At 35.0% G+C, this 20,660-nt stretch overlaps 2 protein-coding genes across 2 annotated transcripts; both read right to left on the bottom strand.

The window, feature by feature from the left end:
• Nucleotides 1–374: 374 nt before the first annotated feature.
• Nucleotides 375–5,621, bottom strand: LOC309573029 (transmembrane emp24 domain-containing protein 11-like; the record flags this gene model as incomplete). Its single annotated transcript, XM_082281653.1, has 5 exons — nt 375–524; nt 1,385–1,531; nt 3,632–3,757; nt 4,502–4,602; nt 5,492–5,621. 5 exons carry the CDS (start codon nt 5,619–5,621, stop codon nt 375–377), a joined length of 654 nt encoding a protein of 217 aa, XP_082137779.1.
• A 4,121-nt stretch (nt 5,622–9,742) lies between these two features.
• On the bottom strand, nt 9,743–16,282 carry SPON2 (spondin 2; the record flags this gene model as incomplete). The annotated part of the gene is given in 7 exon segments (XM_082281637.1): nt 9,743–10,785; nt 12,862–13,036; nt 14,043–14,234; nt 14,510–14,733; nt 15,089–15,314; nt 16,116–16,123; nt 16,126–16,282. Coding segments are annotated over 7 exon segments (1,161 nt in total). The 3' UTR covers nt 9,743–10,606.
• Nucleotides 16,283–20,660: the final 4,378 nt, after the last annotated feature.

Below are 20,660 nucleotides of genomic sequence, written 5' to 3'. Positions count from 1 at the left end.
CATGGTAGTGCCAAATAACATTACTCAGCATGTAGAGAAATTTAAAATCTTAGGAAACTTTATTTTAGATTTCTATTTTAGATTTTACAGTTATTAGCTGAACTTAAATGCTGCCTTAGTCACTGACTCCTTCTTCTATATTTAGCTTTACATCTGTAGAGGGGGGAAAGACTTGATAAAATATGGGATTCAAGGAGTAAAACATAAGGGGATGCCAGAAGTTGTGACATAGGTCGAGAAACCAGAGTTAGAGCAGAAGATGAGAGAAGGTTGAGAGTTCCATACAAGCAATTTTCTCACAGGTGCAGGTTTCTTTGGATGTTCAGTGTTAAATGGCGTGCAATTTTTGTATCCGTGCATTGACTTTATACAACTTAAACAAGCTTCTTAGCTATAAAGAAATCCCTGAGAGATTTGATTTGCCAGATTCCAACGGAGATGAGGATTAGTGTTTGTACTATAGCCCACCACAAAATATTGCTGTTGGTTTCTTCACTTGTCTTCCGAAATTTTTCTTCACGCTCCTGGAGAATAAAGGAAAAGCATAATTATTACCTTTTGGCATCTGTATGTTTCATGGTAACTAGAAAGGCATCCCCTTTCTGCATGGTGGTCAACAAAAACTTTTTTCATGTGGATAAAAGTGATGGTTTGTACTTATCCATATGGTGGATATCTTTACAAATCAAAACTGAGAAGCAGACACACTGCGTCCTGAAGCCGAAAGGCAAACAGAATTTGCCTTGTTCACAGATGTATTGTGCTAAGTATGTTCCATTAGTACAGATTTTAACCTGTTTAGGTTTACAGTCACTTCCATATTGCTGTCAAGAGCCCTTTTGCAGCCAAATTTCTGTTTTTAGGTAACTAGTTGATACATTTCAAACACTAACTATCTGCATACATATAGAAAAGTGACTGGGTGTACACTTATTTGAAGAAGGGCTTTATTTCTAACGTCATGGGGATATATAAATACACACTCAGTCATTTCCTTCCCCACTCAATAAAGTTTGTGCACACAGAGCAGTATGGAAACAACAGCTGGCAGCATCACCCACAATGGTACCTGCCTCCTGCTCGGCTGCTGTGGCTGACTCTGACCAAGAAAACTCTGCTTGGAAAATCCTACTTTAAAATAACACCTGCTGCTATAAAATAACACCTGTTTCTATAAGCATGAGTTCACAGTGATTAATTAGTTTTATATTACTGCTTAAAAATATTTTGCAAGGTAATGGACACTCTTTTGGTTAAATATCTATAGATTTTTATGAGGTAGTTAAAAATAACACTGCAATTGGGTAATAAACCTCATAATACTTTATAAATCAATAAGCCTACGCACAGTATTTATAACATTTCCATTAGGGGACATACATACTCTTTCATAGTCTTGTTCTTTGGTTACGTGATGAATTTGCTCGATTAGATGTTCTAGTCTGACATTAACTTCATTCACTTTGTCTTTGGCTTGAATAGCAGATTCATCCAAAAAATGTTCCCCAACTCTGATGTCCAAGTGGATACGCTGCAAACAGAAAAAATATGTTCTCATTACTGTGTATTCTGATTTTTCAAAATTCCTTAGAATAAAAATGAAACAATGGATAATTTCCCCTTAAGCTCATTGCAGGAAAACAGTTTTAATTGCTTATAAAAATCCCTCCTAAATTTAGAATCAGATGGAAAATTTGAAGGGTTTCTTAATTTTATTTTTGAAGTAGTTATACAAATTTACAATCTTCACTAATGTTAGGGCATTATTTTATGTTAGTATTGATTCATCCACCATTAAAATGTTTTCTTTGTCCATAATAATTAAAAAAATAAGGACCACTCATTCTATTTCACATTTCATCCTAATATTGCAGAAATTACACTCTTTAATAGTACTGCTGGAATCTTTTTACAAATACACTTCTAGGTTCCCTCAGATAAATGTTTTATTCACATTAGTTATCCAGTATGAAATATTTCCCAATATTCTCTAAGCTGTTGTATGATCTATAATAAAAATGCCTTGAGCCTGCCAAGCAATAGAACCATAGAAAGAAGAGAGAAGAATGAAACTTGCTATGTTATACAACTTATTTTGGCGTGAATGAAAAATTTTACTAAAACTAGTAGGAGAAAGTTCTCCTAGAGGCCAATTAGTATCTAAGAGAAAATAAAAAGGGTTTAGCAAACAAATAACCTTCAAAACCCTAGAAATTTATATTACCATGATAGAAGTTAGGTCTACTCAGAAATCAGCCACAAATGAAGAGCATCTCTTCTTTCAGCTGTCTTGAAGTTACCTAACTGTATAGGTAGAAATCCATCTCGCAACCTTGTGGTCCATTATTTTCTTTATTTTGGTTTGAAGGAGTTCAGATAACCATCTGGTGCTTACAGAGGAACACTTAAAGATTTAGCTTAGCTAAAGAATGCTTTTCCTCTTGTGATCTTTATTCCTCCAGATATAATTAGAAAGAACAGTATTTTCCTTTTTTATTTCTGTGTTCTCAAGCTAAACAAGCCACCTTATTTAATATTTGTGATATTAATGTTCTTCTTCCCTGCATCTCTTCACTTCTTTTATATTAGAAAGGCCAGAACTCTACACGGTGCATGTATCATGGAAAGTGATGTTAATACACCTCCATCTATACCAGACAAAAATCACTGGCACATCCTGAGAATCACATTCATGGTGCATAATTAACTGTGGCCAACCAAAGCTTTATCCCCCTTACCCTCTCTAGCTGATAAGCTCCACAATTTTTTTTTATGATTAGACCTAATTGCTTTTGCAATGTATATGATTAAATTTCCATTAATTTTTATCAATCAGCCTGTAAGAACACCTTGTTATTCCAGTATGATAATCCTACTCCAGTATTGTTGTTTCTGTGTTATCTACATGTTTCCAAAGTGCACAGCTAGGATGAGATTTAGCCTACCTTAGCACACTTAGAAGATGTTTATATTTAGCTGGTTATTTAACTCTTTTGCATTCAGCTGAGAAAAAACCCCAAGCCACTCTAGAGAGTAATTCTCTCCTGTTTTAGGAAAGCAGCAAATAGATAAAAAATTCAAAGCAATATTTATAATTTTTTTTTTGCTGCAGTCAGTACAGCCATGACATCACCTCTGATGGCTTTTTTTTTTCCCCCCAAAATCTGCATTAAAACCAACTTTGCTGGTAGTAGACAATAACAAGTATGTTGATATATTCTTCGTTTGAATAACTTTCAAAAACTAAAATGTTAAATTTTCATTAGGAATCCAATCTAAGTTAGTGAAGACTTGAAATATCTTTATGACAAGTGCTTGTGTTAGTCAATCTTACATATGTCTTTTTGATCCAAATTAGTTGTCCTTATTGATCAGAATCTTTCACATTCAAAGCACAATGCAAACATTAAATTTCTCTATTCTTAGTCTTGCTGCTTGAATGCTGACTTCTTAAATATGAGAACAGTCTTATCTCTTCATCTGCATAAATCTATGTTTGCTTTCTTTAATCGCTAAAAAACATTGAATGATCTGCTAGAAGTTAGACCAACTCCTAACCCAGTTTGTAATCTCTGCTGTTTGTAAAAGATTTATACCATTACAACAAAGAATATTTAGGAAACACACCTACCAGTTTACTTCCTGCAGTTACTGCAAATCTTGTGGAATTAGACTGGAAACAGATGATATGCTCCCCAGAGAGGTAGGATGTAAAAGAAAATGTCCCTTGTGGCCCATACAGTTTTGACAATAGCACCTGCAATTTAGATATGTGCATTGGGTTTGTAACATATAACTACCAATAAAAAAATCAAAAAACGGTTCTGTGAATTGGATCCAAAAAGGAATCAGTCAAGCTGCTGACATCATTAAACTTGTCCAAATTTCAGAGTAGATTTACAGAAAACTAAACAGTTTTAGCTCACAGTGAACATTAAAATGTTAGAGAATTTTGCTATGTACAAAAGCCAATGCTCCGTAAAAGCATTTAAAGTTTGAAAACTGAGACCTTGCCTAGTCAGAGAAATAAATTGTCCATTGCTGGAAAAGCTCAGGACCTCATTGCAGCGCAGGCAGCTGCTCTGCATGAGGGCTGTGTGCAGCCTCATGGTGACCTTGACTTTGAGTTTTGTTTATCATCACCCATCCTTTCTGCTGCTGAAGTGCATTCTGTACCATTTTACTTCATTAGTGGATTTGGGGGTTTTCTTTTTAATTTGTTTTCTCAGTTGTCACTTACTCTTCTTAATGACACTCTTTCCTAAATCTGGTAGTAATGCAAAAATTGTCCATACACATAATTTTCAAATATCATCATTTCTGTTTACTTCGCTAGAAATCACAGGGTTCTTATATCTTTCAGTATCAAAATACTGAACTAGCTGGTAGACTATAGATTTACTTTTTCCCCATAAGTGTCTTTTATTTTTAGATAGTGCTGCCTACCAGTGCCAGAAGTCAAGTCATAAATCCTACAGAAACATTCATAAAGCACTTCTACCTCACCAGAAGGACTTGTGACAGTCACAAACATTCCCAAACCAGGAGCAGATTCAAGAAAGTCATGTTTATGTATATCCCAGCGTTGTACTTTGTAATTCCCTGAATAAAAACATAGATAAATATGTTAAATAAAACATAGCTTAATGTTGAATCACTACATCGCTTTTTCAGGAAAAAATATAAAGATATATAATTAAAAATAAAATATGTATTTCATGTGTTCATGATTGAAGTTGCTCAGGGGCACTTTCACAGAGTGAAATGCAGTAAGTTTTTACTACACTAGAAAATGTTCTGAAGTACTACAAAAAATGGTTAATTAACAAGAAAAACTTTCTGATTACTCCTAATGTTCTGGAAAGATTAGCCCCTAGAAGGCACACTGAGACCTCCAAAAGCATAATGTGCTGTACTCAAATTACATTTTATGGATTGTCTTTCACACTTATAATATTCTTTCTTTAAAAAAAAAAAAAAAAGGATTAATTTGTATTATTTTTTACTGTCCCCTTGAAATCTTAAATTTACAGTCTTATAGATTAATTTAATGTGCTTCTGATATCAGAGGTGAAATGAATCTTTACTACATCATGAATTGTCTCTTTTCAGACCAGCATTTATCAAAAAAAGTAACTCTCCCATTCATATGGGGAAAACCACGTTACATAAATTCTGATATGAATGAGTACATCAGTCAGAACGTGCAGAAGCACACATGGAAGCAGCAGTTCCACAGCTGTAGAATTAAAAAACATGCTTTTTCTTTATTTAGTCAGTAAAGCACTCTGAAAACCTGCATTTCTTTGTGTGATGGATACACACAATGTTTGAGAAGTTTAAGACTAACCCCTGTTGCAGAGAGTTATTTTCAGTGTGCCTTTTTCTGTTTTTTTACTGTATTCATCAATCACAGAAATTCCTGTTACATTTCCAGTTAACTTTGTTATTGCATAGGTTAGATCATCATAAAGCATTGACAGGTACCTACCAACTACCAACGTGTCGCTAGGAATATCTTCAATTATGCATTTCTCTTCTCTTTCTCCGATGTGAAAATACAAAGCAAGTGAAAAAGAAATCCAAAAGTTCATAAGAAATCCTATTAATTTGCTTTTCATGTTTTTTGTATATCCCTGCTGTACTGCTTTTGAATATAAATAGTTACATACAAATGTCTGTAGCCCTGTGGTTGTTCCTTGTTTGCTGCTTATCAGTGTATTTTTGAGAGAGAAAAAAATCTGTGAAAAAAGGCAGCTGGTGGTTACACATTTATAAATAACTACAGCATATCCTGGAGAATGAGATAGCATGGAAAAGACACCTTTTAAAATCTTTCTTCTTTCCCAGCATCTAGATTATAAATTAAAATTTATATTATACACTTAGAAGAGCATGAAACTGAAAGGGCCTCTCAGGTGCTTGAGATCAGTTCCCTAGATTACTGTAGGCAACTTCATTGGCTCCCTCTTTCCATAAACTGCTTGATTTTCAACTTAAACGAAGTTATTATTTCCCATTTATTCTGGGTGATTATCCCAGAGTTTCACTCCTCTCTTATTAAGAAAGCTTTTAATTTCCTTCCTAAATCATTGTACAAATGTTTGCATCTGTATAAAACCCACAGGCACTACATAACAGAAGAACTATAAAGAAGTTGAAAGACCTTGAACAATGAAATAATCTGAAACATTAATGGATATGATACTGCAGGGAAAAAATAACAACACTAACACTTTCAGAATAAGAGTTTTTTATATAGGAATGACTATTTCTTAAATACTTCCTAATACATTCTCTGAAGAAAGTTACAGTGTAAGTCAAACAGTGATTGAGGGTTTTATTTTTATCCTTTGTACTATTATAGACCAATGTGAATGTCTGATGACAAACTTATCTATCACTCCAATGTTCCTTGTCCTATAAACTGAGATCACTGGGTCTGAAAGGTTGGCCTCACTTTCAGAGGAAACACGGTCATTTTCCAGCAGGGAGGACCCACCTGTGGGATCATTTCAAGTCGGGAGGACCCATCTTTCCTCATAAAATTTATGTCATCCCAATTGCGCAAGAACACGTATTTTTCTAGCATCAAGGAAGAAGGGTGGACAGCAACTCATGTTCAATATCTGTGACCTAAATAAAAATTTCAGGATGATAACTCTTACTGAATTATTTCACATCTGCAAAAGAAGGACTGATTCATGTCTATTGACCTTCACTCCACCTGCCATCTATGAAGTTGTCTCAATAAATAAATGTCTGTGTAGCAGTGGCACAGGTTTATGACCATCTTAGGTTCAGTCCATTTCACAGCATGAAGTATCTTCACAGAAGTTGTAGTAGAAGTGTTAGTGCACCTCCATAAATCATCCATCTGCATCCCCATATTGAGAGGCTGTCAGACAAAGAGAACTGATTCCTTACACATTACTTCTTTGACTCCATATGGTTAAAGATAGAGGGATAAAAATTGCATCTCATCTCTGTTGAATCTTTAGGAATGTTAAGGGTGATGTTACAACTTCTTTACTACTTTAGCATTTATCCATCAGAAATAAGTTTAGATTATATAGGCTCTCATCTTATCATTGGACGTTTGCACCTCTACCACTGGAGATGTTGACTGTCATGCACCTGCATAAATTCTCATGCCATGCTTATACCAAGTATAGGTTTGTCTGAAGGTTGTGAGCTATTTGACCAGTCATATTTTTAGCTTTTTATTGACTACTTGAGGTTTCCAAAATTCTGAGTTCTGATGGTAGAACACAAGATATAGAAGGTGACACCACTTTATCCTTCACTCTGCCCAGACCCATTGGGACAGACATATTCCTTCTGTACTTTTGGCTAGCAAGTGCTAGCATAGTAGGGCTGCTGGACTTAAAGCAAACAAAAATATTTCAGTTTCCGGGTAATCAGGTTGTTATGCAGCATACTGAGAGCTTTCTTTTGTCTCAGGCATTCCCAGTACCTGTCAATTGTCATGGGCACAACTTCTGCATACTACAAAAATCCCATTGAACAAGATCTGGCTGATGTCAGAATTGCTGTATCAAGTGTTAGATTTATTTCTTGAGCATGTTAAATATTGTCGTGGAATAGTCTGAGTTACTTTATTATGTTGGATTGTTCATGACAGATCAGATATTCCCAATGTACTTTAATTACCTGGGACTGGGAATATAATTAAATGAAGCTTTTTGCTTCAGATACTCTCAGATCTTTTGTTTGCAGACTTATTCCACTACAGGAATTTAGTTCGATGTTGATTATTTTTGCAGGACCACAGTTTAATTCAGTGGTGACTTTTTTGCTGCTATACTTACCATTAATCACATCTGCCATTCTGCAAGAATATCAGCCAAGGCATCAAAGCTGATTCTTTCTATAAAATATTCTTGAAAAAAAACCTCTCTTTACAAATCCATTTCAAGCTTCTTCCCAAAGTGCTTTTTGAGATTAGCTTAACCCAGGAATTAGTTTGCCTATTTCCTTCCCTAAATCTCATGTATTTAGGACCACAGCATCTTGGCTGCCAACCATCTGTGACATGAGATACAAGGGAAAAGGAAGGAAGAGCTTCTCTGTGTTTCTTCCTGGCCCCAAAATTTTTAAGGGAATTTCAAGACTGCTGAAATTAAAAGCTACAGAGTCCTAGCAATATCCATGTATGGTTCATGTATCTCACTAATCAGTTTAATAAATCAATACTATGAGAAATGTGCTCCATCACTAAAATGTGTTTCATTCACTGCATCCACAGTCTTGCCAAGTAATGGCTCCATCCCTGTGGTTTGCAAAGGGAATATCTGGAATTATATTTATGGCCAAGCAATATACAGCCATAGGGGCATCCTTAAAGAATATCATATTTACCAAGATCTCCTGAAGTTACAGCTTACAAGAAATGCCATATCCAGGTAACTGGTCGGATGGGAAACTTCTGTTTTTGAAGGAAGCCGCAGTGAATACTCATGTATGTAAACACTCTAAGATAGCAAAGTTATATATCACTGACTGGAGTTTTCTGAAGTGTGTTGGCCTGTTACATATTCCCTTTCTACTCCACCTCCTTATCCTTTCTCATTCAGTGTCCTTTGGAAAACTTCTGGCTCCAGGAGTTTGAGCAAACACTGGGACTCCTCCACTCAACGTATATATTGTAGGACTGAAATCCCAGATTCAGGTCATGTATACAATTGCAAATGGAGATATTCTTTTACTGGACCTGGCCCTTTGTTTATTCTGGGCATGTGAAGAAGCAAAACTGTAGTATTTAGAGAACTTACAGGAAAGTACATCAAAGGATACCTTGTGGATTTTGAGTTTGTTTTCCCTAAGGCATAATTTAGAATTGCATCTGGTACCTGCCCAAAAACTTTATTGAGCTTAATTTGTCACTCGACGATCAATTTCGAATAAGGTCCTACCCTCTGAGAATATTTAAATATATATTTCAATATATGCTTATGTTTTCTGATATGATGATAAATGTGTAAACATGCAGTAAATAAGTGCAACAGAAAACACAAAATGAATAAAACTAATATAAAAAGAAGAAAGAAAAATATTGACGATTAACTAAACACAGAATAGTGTAGTAACACTATTTCCATTCTAGAATGGAAATCTGGGGAACTTAAAAAAAAAGGTATAATAACTGGACTAACTGAAATAATTTTGAACAACAGACAACAGGGAATCTGAAGAATGAGAGAAGAGCAGAAATTCCTACACTTAGTTCTAACAACTGTGTGTTTATTAGCATTTGCAGGACCAGTGAAGTCTAGTCTAATAAAGTTTCAAATTTGTTTTTGTCTTTGCAAGATTTATGTCCTGGAAAAAAAAAAACAGAGAAATGTTTAAATGTTTCAGCCCTATGGAGAATACAGTGGACTCCTTTACAGACAAGAGAAATTACCTTGTATTCAGCATATTCCAGAAAGACCTACTCAAATCAGCTCTCCTGTTCAATGCCTGTGCTATACATCTGTAAAATTGCAGTGTGCTGTAAAAGTTTTGTGAGCTGACTTTATTCTATTGAATAAGTATTGCTCCAAAATTCTTTTCCGAGGTGGTAGCCAGAGCTCTTCATAAGCCATATGTTACATTCATTTTAGAACAGCTATTTGAGCATTAAAACTTGCAGTCAGGAACAGTTTCTGACATGTGTATTGTCATAGTTGTGTATACCTTAGTTGTAGGTAATATATACACAAATAGCAGCAAACACATATAAAGAAACACGGACACATTTACTGCATATATAAGGTTAATGATACAATTTATGTTATGGTCAACAGCGTTAACTTTGAGATTAAAGTTGTTTTGTGAGGGACACACACCAACAATCAGTTTTTTAATCTCAGCCAACATTTTAAATTCAGCTCACAGGTTTTCTACTAATATCTACACTTCTGATTTTTTTTCCTAGTAATTTTGTTGGCCGAGTGTCTTCATGGCAGTTATTCTTCTAACTTTCCAGAAAGAAAAAGAAAAATACATTTTCGTATATTCAAAAGTCTCACGACAAGTTTACTCAGTTCCATTATTGTCTTAACCACACTGCAAACATCTGGTCACTCTGATTTATGTAAGTAGTTTCTGAAGAAATGCGTGTTAAGCAAGTTTAGAAAGACAACAAAAATGCCAATAAATTATAAAAACATAATTTAGAGCAAAAAACTATTTTCTAGGTATAAATAGCTGTATATAAACAAATTACAATATTTAAGGACGTTATTAGTTTAGATTTTGTGATTGAAAGATTTTTTACTGTGAAGTAAAAATGCGGAGTACAGTCTTTCCAAAGGTCTTCTTTTCTGCCACTAGAGGGTACTCCAAGAACTTAGAGTGCATTTGGAGGAAGGATTTATTTGGGGATTTTTGGTCTGTAAATGATCCAATATTGTTCTCATACTCAACCTTAGGAATTTAACCCCCCAAAATCTTGATATTAAACAAAAACTTTCAAAAGCACTCTAATACAGCTTTTCAGCAAAATAGTGCAGCGTATCCAAATTATAAAAAAATTGGTTGACATGTAGTTTAGATTTAAACGTATCCTACTTTTAAATTATCTTAATTATTATATTTTATTTCAGACACAATTTTCTGGTTCACATCCTGTTTCTTCATCCAGATGTGGACAAGGCATTCCATTATTGGCAGGCTGAAGAAGTACGAAACGAGTTCTGATCTTGGTCCCTGTTTCTCTGCAAACCCCTCTGCAGAGACCCCAGGAAGACCACTGCGAAACCTCACAGTCCAGTGGTGTTTCTGCAATACACACAGCAAAGAGGTAACTTTACATCGAGTTGTACTTAAGTCAAATACACAGTTGGAAAAGCATTAAGGAATGATCATCAAACAGCCTCCTTTCTTATACAAAATACAGGTGATATTAATAAAACCCATATGGTGTCTCATAAATTTAAAAAATAGTCTGGTTTCAGCTCCTAACCTCATCGGCTCTGGTATTATTATTGCAGTCTAGAGCCTGTCTGAGGTATTATATCAGTAGTGCAGCACATTATCTCTTGAATGAAAATATAGAATTCCTATAAAAGAAAACTATGCTTAAAATTATTGTACTCAAAAGATTGAATTAAAAAATGTTTGCTGTCAATTTTTATAACTCATTTTCCTTTGCATGGCTTACTAAAAACACTGGGATTAAAGCTTTTCTCTGGTTTATCTAGGTATATTTATATTTCTTTGCAAGTAGCTCTTGTTCCTATAGTTGTTCATATGAAATTCCATTTTATTTTTGTTCCAATTTGCTTTAGAAATAAAGAAAATTGCCATTTTTTTTAATCATTAAATCAGCTTGTTGTTTTGTGTGTGTGTTACTCTTCTCTTTGCCAATAAAGATATTCTGTCACTAGAAGCTTTCTAATGCTGAAAGGATTTTCAATATAGTTTTCATTTCCTGCAAGAAAAGAAGTTAGAAATTCTATCTAGCAGAAGTACTATTCATATTGTATGCATCTATCTAAAATAAATATTATAAAAAGTAGGTGAATATTCCTTAGCAGGTTAAATTAAAATATTGCTTGTCACAGGAAGTTGCATCAAAACTGCCTGTTACTGCATTTGTGGGTAAAACAAGTGTGCACAAGCCCCTCTTCAAATGCCACACTAAATGTGTGACACCTGGTATAAATTTCTGGTATTACAGTGAACTCACCACTTTCAGTTGTCATCACTATGTTTCTAGAGGGAATGAGGGACACTGCTTGACCTCTGGTAATTAAATCTGCCCATTTGATTCTGGAATAAGTTTCTAAACAGGCTGATTTACTGGCTCATGTACAATAAAGTGGGGATTTGTGATTTAAAATGCTTTTTGAAGTACCGTACTCTAAATGCAGTTTTAAATTTTTTTTTTTAATTTTGGCCCTGAACAGGGCCAAATGTTCCTTTCAAATGTTGTGGGAATGACATACAACTGTAAATGAGATGCATAGCACTCATTTTGAATATGTCTTTTTTACTAACAGAGCTACATTAAACAACTATAAATTGATAAATACATTTATTAAAGTATAAATAGCACATTAACTGTGTAAAGAGTGAGCTTTATTTTAGTTGTTGTGTGGTGACCAGCACAGTGCTAGGGACGTGCAATCTTCAGACATTCTGGAGAAGCTCCCGGAACATCGCAACTATTTTGGGAATATATTGCTCCCTTTGAGCAAATATTGTGTTAATTATATATTTGTTAATTCAGAGATTTGAAAATCACCCTTACAATTGACTTGAGTCAGTAGGTTGCATGTCTTCCTGCCTATTCAAGATTATTAGCTAATATTTTTGAGAAAATAAAAATTAGAAAAAACTTTATTTTTGTTGTCAGGATTTATGTTTCTATTGAAAATATGTCCAAATCAATTGAATTACATAAATTTTTATTGCACATAACTGCCAAGTTCTGACCCAGAAAGAGACAACAGTAATAGTTCTTGGCTTCATTATCATGTAAAACCTTAAGGACGAATATTTACTTCAAAGTTGCAAAGAGTTTGGGAACTCTGATTCTGATCAAGTGTCATTTGTTTCTCATAATATTCACTGATCTGCGCTGATACAAAGGCTTGGGTCGCTCTTACTGTGGATATAACCCAATCCTTTGAACCATAGCTCAAATATGCAATCCCTTACTTATTCTTTCAGGAATTCTCTTTTATGTCAACTGGCTTGTTTTATTTCCCATTTGTGAGTCTGGAACTATTCCTATGCAGATAGGAGAATATTCTGCCTGATCGCCTGTTTCATTCACATCACCTGCCAGATTTCCACATATTTCTGAGTGAATGGAAATAGCAGAATTGAGAAGATCTACTAATCACTTACCTGAGACAGTGTCTGTTATTTCATTGCTTTTAGCTGGAAGATTAATAAAAGGTGCAGAAAGACCCAGCTGGCTTTTCTTTATTTTCATCATTGTTACTTGAGCAATTGGTGGCAAAATTTTGAGTTTGGGATAATAAAATGAGTTTGCTGGGTGATTTGGAGAGGAACAAGTGATCTGTGAAATAAAAAGGGGACTATTAAAGAAACTAAGAATGTAACAGTAAAATCGTGTTTGTAAATCATGCTAATACTTTTTGGCAAATAATTTGCATACAACTAGTTCCTGTGAACCTCAGTTCACATAACTATGATGGTCATCCCAGAATTTTTATGCAGAATACTAGAGTGGATACAGGTTACAGGACTGTGGTAGGAGGTACTGTGAACACAGTAATGTATGAAATGGTTTAGGAGAAAGAACTGGATGTTATTACAAGAAGAATACATGAGTGTTAAACAATAATATCAGGTATGCTGTAGTAGCTGTCATATGGATTTGAGAGGCCAAATGCTTCTCTCTTCCTTTCCTCGTTACTCATTAGCACAGTATTTATTGCTGGAAAAACTCACCTTTAAGAAAGGATTAACTGAATACTTATAGTACTCAAAGTATTTGAATCAAAATCCTTCGTTTGCCACCACTCTTAAATGGCAAAAGCAAAGTATGAGGCATAGAGAGGATGAAACGAGCAAAAGAGATTGAAAGCAGTGTCACCACATTGAAGTTCTCTGCTTTCCTTTAGGTCCTTTCCCTCAAATGTAGCAGTTTCAGGTTTCAGCAGTGCTTTCAGCTGAAAACTCCTCCTCACAGCAGTATTCACTACTAAGAATTTTCCGACTTAGATACACATTTGGTGATGTCAGGACTTTTGTGAGTATTTTCATTTTCCCGATACTTTAAGGATTGTTAAATATCATCTAAAAATTGTCAGCTTTGCCAGAAAATAATTAAAATGTAGAGACAAATTCTCATGAGCCATCTACGTTTACCTAATAAATTTCAAAGATACAGAAGATAAACAAGAGCAGTAGGTCTATCAGCTGTGTAATAAATCCATATAAAGAGAGCATCAGCACTCTCAAATACTGAAAATAGTTTCACAATTAAAGAATAATTATCTTTAAAAGGGAACACTCAAAATATAGCAGTATGAAGTGCTAAACTATGTACATGCACCCACCTCTGTAACTGTGTCCTGTGGAATAGTGGCAAAGTTGGGGGAGGAAAATGTGAATCCACTATCAGTTCCAGCATCATATGGAAATAGATCTACGGATACTTCCTCCATCCAGTGGTCTCCTTCACAGAGATTTAGGCTGTCAATACCCACAAACCAGTCGGGGCTCGGAACAATTCGTACAACAAATGAAACCTATGAAAAAATGAAACAAAGTGATCCATCAGGATTGCATCACTTGCTTTGGAATGCTTCAGTCCTGCTTATAGTAATTTTAACTCAAAGTTAGTGGAATAATGTCATTATGCTCTTTTACTTTATAGAAGCTGTACAGTGCTCTCTGCAATGTGACATGCTTTTTAGTAACTCTTTTTCATTATATTATTCCTACAAGTGAGAACTCAAATATTTAATTTTGGTTACTGGTGACATAAAATAAACTTTTGAAATTAATATGTACATTTACTTACTAAGGGATGTCTTGGATGCACTTCTAATTCAGTAGAGGTTTGTCCTGTACCACTGGAAATTGCAGGAGCAGAGAAGATTCCATGTACACTCTGAATTTTCTCTCCAGCTTCTTCTATTTCTTTCATTAATACCCATGCTTCACCCTTTTCAGCAAAATCACGTACACCATTGCTGGCATATTCATTTTTTTTCCACATGCTGTAGTCAGAACTATGAGTAACACCTATTTGAGTGAATACATGGCATGACATAAAAGTCTGATTTAGAATGTCCCTATTTCTTCATTTTCTTTGTTTTATTTCTGAGGTCAAAAAAAATATGTATAAAATTGAGTGAACACTAAAACATTTGGCTTATCGCTGTGTGTTTCAGCTGTAGCCAATTGAAAACAGAAGTCAATTGAAAACAGTTGAAGATTTTTGAAAACATTGTGGATGCTTCAATAACTGCATTTCATTCTTAATAACGTTGGCTTTTTTTTTTCCTTTTTCATTAGTCATCTGACATAACTGTTAAGAAAAAATGATCACATTGGTCAAGAGACTTATCTGCTCTTAAACTGTACATACTTCACTTACCTAGCAAGGATGACCACTGTGCTGGGGGCCTGTAAAGTGGATACTGCTTAGGAAAAGCTATTTGACTCCATTTCCCTGTGAAAATTATCTTGTACTTAGCAAGTTCCTCTGCTGTGCAAAGAGAATCATCCCCCACAGGCAGGCTGCTGGCATAACCCAGTATTGTTACAAGTACTGTCCAGATAACTTTACAGGAACAGTAGACAAACATCAGGTTTTCCATTCCCTTCCACACGAAAAGAAAGAAAGAAAAAAAATGTTAGCCATTAGTCACTCTAAACTCAAAAATTAATAACAGTTACCTAATAAAATGTAATGTGGCATAAGCTGTAAGCAAAGAGAAAGCAGATATCTGAAACACTAAAAATTGTTATGCTTCTGAAAACATTACTATACTGCTTTCAGATTTGTTATTTCCATGCTATATTCTACAAACCTGTAACTTTACCTGGGACTAGTGTTTCTAATGAAAATGAAAACAAAAATGTCTTATCCTTGTCCATAGTACTACCTCAGAGAAAAATCTGTTTCTGATTTTCTTTTGAAATCTGATTAGAGTCACATCTTGATTTAATTAGAGTAGCAACTGTTTCTGTGGAAAACATTAGTGGTATATTTATTCTTCTAAAGATTAAATTGCAGGTTACTTTGCCAAAAGAAATGATTTATTTTAAATTTGTGTTCTACAAAGGCTGTTTTATAGCATAACATTTAAAATCAAATACATTTCATATTTATATAAATTACTTTGCTGTCATAATGTGAATTAAAAACATTGTAATTCCTTTAGATTGTTTGACACAGTTTTAAAAAATCTATATTATTTTAAAGTTACTGTCATAGGTTGTGCAAATTTTCTTTTTAAATTAACATGGTAATTGCATCAGACTGTTGAATTCCACCAATTGTTTAAAATAACAGCCTTAAAAACTGATTTTTAAATGTTTTTGTCCTTTGAGAAAACTATACAAAGTTAAGTAAATCACTACTAATATATTAGTTTGTAAAAATAACTATGAATACTCACTAAATATTCCTCTGGAGCACTGGTAGGGGGAGAGCACCTGCTTTTGCTGGCAGCTGAGTTGGTCTGCAAGAGAAGACAGTAGGAGTCTTGCTATTTATGCCTGAAGAGGGTCCCTTTGGTCCAACAATTATTGCAATCTTTAGACTTTCCAGGTTTGCAAAAATCATGCCATCTTCTTGTTTGCAATCCCTTTGGAAGGACTAGCAGAGGTTTCCTGTCTGTCAGCTAGTTCAGGTTCCTTATCAGAAGACTGAGATGCCAAAAAGACAAAATGCTTTTAAAAAATACTTTGGATTCTTAGTAACAGTTTGAGTTTTCTGGTGCCTTTACAGTTCCCTGCTCTTATTAATGCCTCCAAGCTATACAAATGAACTGATTCCAACACTGAAATAGTTCTAGTGAATACTCTTTAAATGAGAAACATGTTTTCTTGTAAGTTTTATTGTCTGACAGATGCTCCTTCCAAACATTTACAGAGAGCTTGCTCACTCTCACACACCATATGTATGTGTTCAAATAAAAGGGGTGAGGCAGCTAAAAATGTCAAGAGGAGAAAAAGTTACATTTCATAATTGCACATACTCACACAGACTGTGTCTCCTGAAAATATGAATTAATTTAAAGTAGTACAGTGTATATTTTTGTGTGTACAGTGCTCTGTGCTGGATAATGAAAGGGCTCTGTAACATTGTGGTTTCTTTGGAAAGAGTGGTTTTGGGAAGCTCGGAGATTTTTCTTAGCTGTCTTCAGAGTAAAAAACCCCAAATAAAAATCTCATTTTTACAGTTAAATCATACATCCTCTGTAGCACAGTATATATATATATCTACATCACTAAAACTATTTAAATTGTTTATGAAGAATATGTATTATAGAGTGGCCCAATTAAAAAATAATGTTTAATCTTTATTTTAAGTTATTTTCAAATAAGGGAAAACAAGGGCTTTGTGCCAAACCTGTGAGATTAACAAATGCTATTGTGGCTGATCAGCAAAGGAAATTCAAAATTTTATAGTGAACCATGAAAATAATATTTCTTAGAGTTTTCTTTAGAAATTGTGAGGAACGTCACTTAAGTACTTTCCCAGATCTCAAACATGATGGTGCAGCATATGGGAAAAAACCAAAACAATCCCAGTTATTTTCCAGATGCAGCTCCCAGGCCAGCATAGGTTAAGCACACGACATACAGCTTTAGTGACACAGTGTTGTCCACCAAACATGTCTGAGCTTTGTGGCACTTTAACTGGAAACTTCCCTCCCACCCCGTGGTAAATCCAAGCCAGGAGGTGAATAAACTGGGATGTCTGGATGGAATTTCAATCAATTATTCTGCTGACAAAATGGAATCTATTGCAGGTTTCAACATAGATGGATGCAGCACCTATAGGCACAATTCTTCTTTATCTGGATAGATGTGGGAATCCTGTAGCAGGTTAAGCCATCTAGGCATGGACATGACCTTTATTTCCAAGGTCTCTTCCTCCATCCTCTGTTAATGGTACATTTTCCATAATTGATTTCTCTTCCAGGAGCCAGACTCCACTAAGAAAAAGAGCAAAGAGCCTTCATGGATACTTTTGTACAAGTTCTTTCAGTGTTTGTTGAAGGATGATACTTGAATTACCTCCAGCTCACTCCCTCCTACGCACAGAATTCCAGACCCACAGGTTTCTTAGAGATTTTAATTTAATGACATCCAGCCCATGCATCCCTCTAGAACTACACAGAGGTCCCACAAATTTAGAAGTATATTGCTCAGTGTATTACTAAAACTACTTAAGGCTTGCATATTTATTATTAAATAGCTTTAAACTTCAGTAGGTTTTGTTGTCTATCATCACAGTTACTGAGCCAGTGAACTTCACATACTGAAACCTACTGTGGCACTGCCAGGACAACACATCAAATGAGAATGAAGCAACTATCTCTGGTTCTGGCACAGAAATATTTAATATATCAGAATAACCTTTTCCTTTCAAAGATAAATTGCTGGCAAAAGGCACACCACCAGACTAGATTATTCTGGTTCCATGACTACGTGTTATGAATGTACCCAGGAACGGGACAATACATGCAGGCTGCAATCCCTGAATTGGCACTGGACTTTTCTCTGTTTACAGTGAGGGCTTTACCATGACAGATTTCTCAGGATTAAATTCTTCAGGACCTAGAGTCTCATTCTTATCTTAGTTGAATTCATAATGAAATCATTGGGCAAACTACTGTAAATTTATTTAATTATCTTGTCTCCCTGCCCCCTGAGGCTGAGTGAAGGGAGAAGAAAAAAAACCAAAAAAACATGCAGAGTAATGTTGTCAGAAAATCCTAACTTGAAGACTCACTGTCTTATTTCTTTAAATAGAAACTGTGCTAAGCATAATCAGTCTCTGACACTGTGAAGGACATCAAAACACCAAATGTGTCTCGTAGATGGGAAGGAAGAGAAAGAGCAGAAAAAAAGCAGATTTCCACTCAATGGATTACTTTCATGGCTGGGAACTACAGATGCCAAATTTCTGTGGGCCAGCAGTAGGGGAAAAAAAATGCTGTGGGATCAGAACCTATGCTTGCATTCCTTCTTCAGTTTTTATGTTGCATTAGGAAGCTGCTGAAAACTCATGGTAAACTGGAAAAAAGAGCTTACATTTAGAAAAATTTGCCTCTGTCATAAATGCATTTTTTCTTTCTCTTTTTCAGCAAAATAGCTTTTGTTTTTCAAGTTTGTGTCTCTTAGGTACACCTATTTTCTATCCACATATATGCCTCTACAGACCCCAAATACTAGAGGGATTAGTCATATAAGGCTTGTTTTACTTAAGCATCAGTGCCAAAGTGTGCCTTGGGTTAAATTTTGCTTGCAGAAGTGTGCAACTTCTGCTGTTTCTTGTCAATATGACAACAGTTTTACAGTTCCTGCAGTCCTTACCAAGATTCAGAGGATGAAAGCTGGAAAATATAAAACAATAATGGTGTCCAGATACTTTTGGTTTTTAAAGGTCAGTCATAACTTTGTCTAAAATAGTCTGTATTGTTTCTAATCAAAAATAATTAAAGAAACGAGAAAACAAGAAAAACCTACTTAAAAATACAGCAGTATCATCAATTTCTTGTTGGCTCTGGAATCATTTACACTGTACGAAAACATTTAAATGAGCATATTCAGGCTATCACACAGGAATATAGCACATTAACATCACGTAAATTCCACTTTGATTAGTCAGAGAATAATTTAGCCCTTTTTCTGGCAAGCAACCGGATTACCATGATTAGTTATGACTTTTCTATTAAACCGTAAGATTAAGAGAAAGGAAAATTTACAAAACGATTGATCTGAAGTTAGTTTGCCCACCTTTACTCAAAAGAGAATCTCCAAAAATTTTGTATTTATATTCCTGAGCTATCAACACACTTTTCAATTTTGCTCAAACAATTTCCATTCTGCTGATAAGGAGTATATGTGCAACTTTGATATTCACAGGCTGCTTACCATGCTTATGACTAGCTAGGATCTCTTTGTCTACCAAGAAAAACATAACACTGTATTACTTAAAAAGGATTATAACAGCCATACTTTCTGTCCTGTAGTTACCATGGAGACATATACAATTATGGACGCTCAGCAATGCCAAAGGTTTATATTAAGTCAAAACCCTCTAAGCTCTAAGTTGTAAAATCTCAGGACCAGAGTGGCAAGCAGCAGAACATTTTATGATGGAGAAATTGTGGTGTTGGTTTGGGAGCTTTTACAAAAGAAAGCATTTACATCGTGGTACTGGATGGTAGAACAGTAGTGAAGGCAGCTTTAATCTTTATAAATCTTTTGGGATAAAAATTTACTTTGCAGATTAAGGTACCTAAAGTAAGTACAAACATACAAACTAAATATGTACGCTGCCACTATATATAATGGAGGTCTATTTATTTTAGATTATAGAAGCTAAAGAACTGTTCTGCTGACCCTTTAATCCATACGAATATTTGACCAAACTAATAACTGATGAGCAATTCTCTGGTCTCCACTAGCTGTATTGATAAGCTCTCCATTGATCCTACCTCCCATGGAAGCATCTAAGTAACTGACCCAGTCATCTCTATTCAGGGGTCACTGAGAATTCAAGCCAAGATATAGAAAAGGATAAGGAAAAATACCAGTCTTCTTGACCACAATGACACTCATCAGCATCAAAAACCTTTTCTGTCATCTTCTGCATTCTTCTGTCATTTGTATTAAAATAGTTTCCAGTACTGAAACACCTAATGCGTAGCCCAGCCCTAGCTAACCAAATCAAGGTCCCCCATGACAGTGACCAGAGGTTATGTTTCTTTTGTACCCTCTAGTACCCAAAGTGTATGACTTTTCTCAATAGTCATATGAACTCAGAAGTTGTCTTCCGCTGTAAGGTCAGAGCCATTTTCTCCTGTCTCACGTTAGTCCTTCAGCATAGTATGTAAAGCTTGTCCTTCTTGGCTCTCACAAACACTTCCTGATGACATAACCACCAAGGTTATCTATCCAATTCATCTGTAGCACAAACCATGAAG

Source organism: Coloeus monedula (assembly GCF_965178545.1).
Source record: "Coloeus monedula genome assembly, chromosome: 5".
Lineage (NCBI taxonomy): Eukaryota > Metazoa > Chordata > Aves > Passeriformes > Corvidae > Coloeus > Coloeus monedula.
This window is presented reverse-complemented; position numbering and strand designations above follow the sequence as displayed.